General features: G+C 40.5%; 1 protein-coding gene and 1 long non-coding RNA gene across 2 annotated transcripts in view; one reads left to right on the top strand and one right to left on the bottom strand.

Annotated features, from left to right (window-relative positions):
- Positions 1 to 6,000, top strand: part of SIN3B (SIN3 transcription regulator family member B) — an 84,561-nt gene that overhangs the window by 26,571 nt on the left and 51,990 nt on the right. The window contains exons 3-8 of the mRNA XM_073559841.1: positions 860 to 966; positions 1,983 to 2,136; positions 2,222 to 2,470; positions 5,429 to 5,572; positions 5,680 to 5,799; positions 5,887 to 5,976. Coding sequence (XP_073415942.1) covers positions 860 to 966; positions 1,983 to 2,136; positions 2,222 to 2,470; positions 5,429 to 5,572; positions 5,680 to 5,799; positions 5,887 to 5,976 — 864 coding nt within the window. The remainder of the gene's footprint in view (positions 1 to 859; positions 967 to 1,982; positions 2,137 to 2,221; positions 2,471 to 5,428; positions 5,573 to 5,679; positions 5,800 to 5,886; positions 5,977 to 6,000) is intronic.
- LOC141072563 (uncharacterized) overlaps positions 1 to 6,000 on the bottom strand; it is a 94,325-nt gene that overhangs the window by 62,352 nt on the left and 25,973 nt on the right. The window lies entirely within an intron of this gene.

Raw genomic sequence — 6,000 nt, 5'->3', positions numbered from 1 at the left:
TAGAAAAAAATGTATTTTAAATGCAAGCAAGTCAGTTGGATAATGAAAATCTAGGGGAGAGAATGTCCTTGTTTATACAAAGAGCACAAACTAGACTTGTTCAGTGAGCAAAGTGCTCTGATAATGTGTTATCCGAGCATGCTTTGGTATTATCCGAGTATCTGTTAGTTTCTGCGGCTGAATAATTTGCGGCTGTTTGACACTATTACACAACCTGTTTTAGCCAATCCCCATATGTGTTGCGGCTGTATACCGCCACGAAACATGCAGCAGCAGGGACTCGAGCATAATAGTCGAGTACGACCAAGATACTTTGGTAACACCCGAGCATGCTCAGGTAACACCTTATCCCAGCACATTCACTCACTAGGCATGATGTGAACAGCCCTTTAATACCACAGTTAATATCCCGTAGCATTCTGTTCAATTAACAAGAATTGGGGATATTAACCTTTTTACTCAACATTTTATAGTAGTTCTCAAAAACTTTATCTGGCTTTTAATAATTCACAGAAAAATCCACCTCATAAAATCATAGTATTTATCATCTATGCCTTAAAAGGGACCGTTTGGTAAAGGTCCAGCCACACAAAAAGGAGTAACAAAGACCAGGTTAAGTAAATATGGTAGTATCATAGACATGTGCATAAGTTCCTTGCAGCAGAGGACCAGAAGGTCAGCCAAATGGGACGGGGCCTCGTGACACCTTCAGGGCTCACAGACTGGCTTACTTATCTCGCATGGGATAAAAAGGTTGGCATGCTGTAATTCAGGTTGTCATGATAATACAACACCAGTAGAGAGAAGTCGATTATTATGGTAAGCAGGTAATAATTTTACCAAATTACATCTTCCTTAGGTAGAGGACGCTTTATCCTATCTGGATCAGGTGAAAATCCGTTTTGGCAGTGATCCCGCTACATATAATGGATTCCTAGAGATTATGAAGGAATTTAAGTCTCAGAGGTAATAAAATTGCACTAAGATAAGTTGTTTGTATTTGTTTTCGGCTAGCTTCGTTATTATAAATAGTGAAGGGAGTGTCTCTTCTCAGCAAATACTAAAGGCACGTGGACCTCAAAGGGTGCCCCGGTAGGACCAGCTCCTGTTCACACAGAGCCATGCTTTAGTAATTGACAGGTCACCGGGTTCCACTACAGTTACCCTGGAGGTGAGACCCTGAGATAGGAACGTTGTGCCGTAACGGAAGCGCAGAGTTTCTCATGTGTTTCCTGTAAGAATTCTAGCTAGCCTTTAGTCTTAATGTTTTGTGTGACTTGTCTGTGATTCTATCTTTAGGCTGTGTGCACACTATGCGGATATCCAGCGGATCCGCAGCGGATTTTACCACGCAGAAACGTTGCATATCCGCATTGTGATGTACAGTAGCATGTTAGTCATTGGAAAAAAAAACAAACAGCTGTGCAGACGCTGCGGATTTTTAAGCGCGGTTTTCCTGTGGTACAAAATCCGCAGCATGTCACTTCTTTTGTGCGGTTTTCCACCTCCCCTGGAAAACCTCATTAAAAATGGAAGAAATCCGCAGGAAAAATGCAGGTCATTTGACTTGCGTATTTCTTCCATTCTGTGCGGAAAAATCCGCAGGGCTAAAAAGTCTGTGTGCACTCAGCCTTAGATCATCTGTGTTCTCCTCCACAGCAGTTCTTTCTTTTTCTGTGTTGATTGACATGTCAGCCTGGGTCAGGAGTGCCAAGTACTAGATCAGCTGCCGTTGAATAATTGTAGCCTCTATTTGATATAGCTTATAACAGATTGGAATATCTGTACATACTACTTCTCTTCAGCATACGTGCACTTGCAGCTTGCGGGACCTACTAAATATGGTGAGAGCACAATTGTAGCAGTCTGTAATTAAAAAAAAAAGTAAAAGCACATGTGCTGTTTATTTTTTGTGAGATCTTTTGACTGTTGCTCCAGTTGCCCTAACTGGTGGCTATAACCTTTTTTTCTCTTTGTTGCAGCATTGATACTCCTGGTGTGATACGTCGTGTTTCCCAGCTATTCCATGAGCATCCAGATTTGATGTTGGGCTTCAATGCATTTCTGCCACTTGGCTATAAAATCGAGCTTCCAAAAAATGGCAAAGTTATTGTTCAGTCATCAATGGCTAGCCCGGTAATTAGTTTTACATATGTATTTTTTTCTTTCTTTAGATGGCTAAAATAAATTGAGAACATGATTATTTGTTCTTTTTCCACAGGTATCTGCAGATGCTGCCACAAGCAACATGCCTAACAATCGGATAGTGGTTCCTCCGGTGCCTGAAAATTCCCATAGTGATGCAGCGGAAGAAGCACGCCATCAGGAAAAGGAAAAGAATCCCACTCCTCCAGAATCAGACTCTCTTGAGTTTCACAATGCCATCAGCTATGTTAATAAAATAAAAACCCGATTCCTTGACCGCCCTGAAATCTATAGGTCTTTTTTAGAAATCCTCCATACGTACCAGGTAATGAAACTCCCTTTTTTTATCCAGCTTTAAAACATGTTATATAAAAAAATTATTGGATTAATATACTTTGACTATGTATGACAATCAAGCAAACATTACCCCCCCAAAATTAGACCTGAAATGGTTTAAATATTTATGTAAATTAGCTTCACATTGCAAGCATGTGTACATTCAGGTTTAAACCATTGTTGTGTTTTCCTATGGATGTCAGTGGTGGAAATGGCCCTGCTGAAGTATACAGGTCCTCATCTTCAGTGTTCCCATTAAGGGAAGGCGCACACTACCATATTTTCTGTCCAAATGCAGACCAGTGTGCACAGCCCCATAGATTAACCTGTGTTCTCCCTCTCCATTGGTCAGAATCTGTCCAAGGAAAAAAATCACTGCATGCCAGAGTTTGATACGATATTTGGATTGCACTCGGCAATGCAAGTCAGTGAGTCCATGGAAACAATCGGACTGCACTCGGATAACATCTTAGTGCAGTCTGAGTTCCACAAACTAACAGAATGTAGAAGATGGAGACATGTTTTTTTATTTTATCCCAATTGTCTCTTCATTCAAGAGAATCGGATCACACTATGATCAGAGTTTGGTCAGAGTGTAATTGCATGATAGACCCAATTCTCCAGATGATGGCATCTACGGCCATCTGCACCTGCCCCAAAAGGACTTTCATCATCGTAATACTTAAAGGGCAACTCTACTTTCTACAAACATTGCATAAATCAATGGTACATGCAAAAATAAGAACCTTTGTAATATATTTTATTAAAGAGTTCTGCTTCCTCTACATGTTAGAACCGTCCTCGAATGATCCTGCATTTCCTTAAGGTGTCTTTCACTCTGGAGAAGAAAAAAAAAAAACAGTCCAAATACGTTTTGCTCTGGTAGGAAGTGTGAGGAGCAGAGGGAGACACATATCATGCTGAGCTTTCTAGGAAGTCTAATACCTCCCTCCAGAGCTTGAGTCACATATACACAGTTGAATACTACTGTAAAATGTCCTCCATGCTGCTGATTCGGTTTGTGTCTTAACTAAAAAGAGAAGGAATACCTCTGTGTACTGTGATGTTTGAGAGAGATCATAGCAGCTAGTGTCCTCTCCACCAGTTCAGAGTCAATTGCAAATTAAGCGGTAGTTTTGAAGAGGGGGAAAAACACATGAAAAAATGTAAAATATAAACAGATAATGGCCAGAAATGGTGTAGATGCGCATGAACACATAGGTTATTCTGAAAAGTTACTTGAAACTTTAATTACTCCTTAAAGTATACTTAATAATAAAATTTAATCCCTCACAACTTTAGGATTTTCCGTTTTTGCATTTTCATTTTTTGCTCCTCTTCTTCCCAGAGTCATAACTTTATTTTTCCATCAGTATGGCCATATGAGGGCTTGTTTTTTTGTTGGACGAGTTGTATTTTTGAATGGTGCCATTGATTTTACCATATGATGTATGAGAAAACGGGGAAAAAATTTCAAGTGCGGTTGAAGCCCTGCTCTGTATAGCAGAAATGATTTGCATTGACAGGCACGGTGGTCTTCTGCAGATCCCTGACTTTCATATCAAACCAACGGCACCACGAGAACATGTGATAGAACGCCGATGGGCGGGTTAAGTGATGTGCCACTGTTGTGACTGACAGTGGCATTTAACATGTTATCAGCCACCAGTGGATCAGCATACCACCCGCAGATGTTAGGGGCACATGACAGCTCATCAAATCAGCTGTCATGTGCCTGAAAAGATGCCGTGACAGGACTTATGACATATGTGTAGGCCATGAAGATGTTACAGTATTGGGGCTTACAGACAATCTGGTTTTCGCAAAATGGCATGCTTTGTAGCACATATCCTGTGCTGAAGCTGTTGTATTTTTTGGCTGTGCTATTATTCTTGCTGAGAGGTCTGCCAGCATAATACACACTGGGCAAGTTTCCATCATGCATTGCATCTTCCTCAGAAGAGCACACGTGCATTGCCAAATGCAGATTGCACAATTGCCAGTGTGCTGCATCATTCCTTATCGCTCTATATAGGTTTTGACACTATAATTGCAGGCTCGAAAAGCTTTTGAATTTTTTTTTTCTCGCTATGCCGTTTAGCGATCAGGGTAATCCTTTTTTTTTTTTTTATTGATTGGGCGATTTTGAACGTGGCGATACAAAATGTGTGTTTTTGTTTTATTTTGAAAGGGGGGTGACTTGAATTTTTATGTTTTATATGTTTCAATAGTCTCCATGGGAGTCTAGAAGCTGCCACAACCCGATAGGCCCTGCGCTACATAGAGGCGATGATCAGTTCGCCTCTATGTAGTAGAATTACTCACTTGCCATGAGCGCTGACCACCGGGTGGCGCTCACAGCCTCCCAGCACTGACAATCATAGAGGTCTCCAGGAGTCCTCCGGTTGTCATGCCAACACACCGGTGACCCGCCATCACGTGATGGGGGTCACCGGTGGGTGTATTTCCAGTGCGCTTGTTAAATACCGCTGTCAGCGTCTGACAGCGGCAGTTAACGGGTTAATTCCTGCAGGTGGATCGAGTTTCCACCCGCAACTATTGTAGACAAAACAGCTGACATGTGCCAAGAAAGATGTGGGCTCAGCGCCGGAGCCCACATCAAAGGGAAGGGAGTCTGACATCGGCGTACTATTACCGTTTGGAACATGGCATCATCTTTTACATTTTGAAAATTGCCAATTTTTTAAATGTATTTATTTTTTAAACTCTCCTAAACCATTCCATGCATGGTCAACAAGCATTTAATTTAAGATCACCCCTTTAAATTCTTCCTCCTAAAGGGGTTAAGTTTTATGCACATAAAACCAGAAGCCATATTAATCTTGGCTTATTAGTTAAAAAAAAATTGTACAATTTTTGCTTTAGGTCTTATATTACCAACATACAGTTTATTATTTTACCCATGTTTTATTTTTTTTTTTGTCAGAAGGATCAGTTAAATCCAAAAAGCCGCCCATTTCGTGGAATGTCAGAGGAAGAGGTGTTCACGGAAGTAGCCAATCTGTTTCGTGGTCAGGAAGATTTGCTCTCCGAATTCGGCCAGTTCCTTCCAGAAGCAAAGCGATCTTTGGTATGTTGTGTGCATATGTTTTGTTTGTTTTTTATTTGGAAATACAAATTAATAGTATTATAATATTGTTAAACAAGCCTGCTTATTCATTTTATTTTTTTATTTAGTTCACTGGAAATGGAGCGTGTGATCTTGGTAGTGCCAGAAAACTTGAGTATCAACGTAACCTAGAAAGTCGAAAACGCTCCCGATCTCTCCTTTTACGCCCCATGTCCTGTTCTTCCAAGGTAACATGCTAATATAATAGTATGTTGATAATTTACGTCTGTGTGTTTGTTTTTTTTTTTTAACGGTTCAATTTCACCTTTTACCAGAAAAAGATGAAAATGCGAAAGTCAAAGGACCATTCTATGGCAAGTGTGGGCAAGTATGGAACCCTGCAGGAATTCTCCTTCTTCAACAAGGCAAGTAGAAATTCTTTTTAAAAA

This window comes from Dendrobates tinctorius, unplaced genomic scaffold (assembly GCF_039654945.1).
Source record: "Dendrobates tinctorius isolate UK_male_01 unplaced genomic scaffold, ASM3965494v1 ptg000276l, whole genome shotgun sequence".
Classification (NCBI taxonomy): domain Eukaryota; kingdom Metazoa; phylum Chordata; class Amphibia; order Anura; family Dendrobatidae; genus Dendrobates; species Dendrobates tinctorius.
The sequence above is the reverse complement of the archived record's forward strand: the minus strand, read 5'-3'. Positions and strand labels throughout refer to the sequence as shown.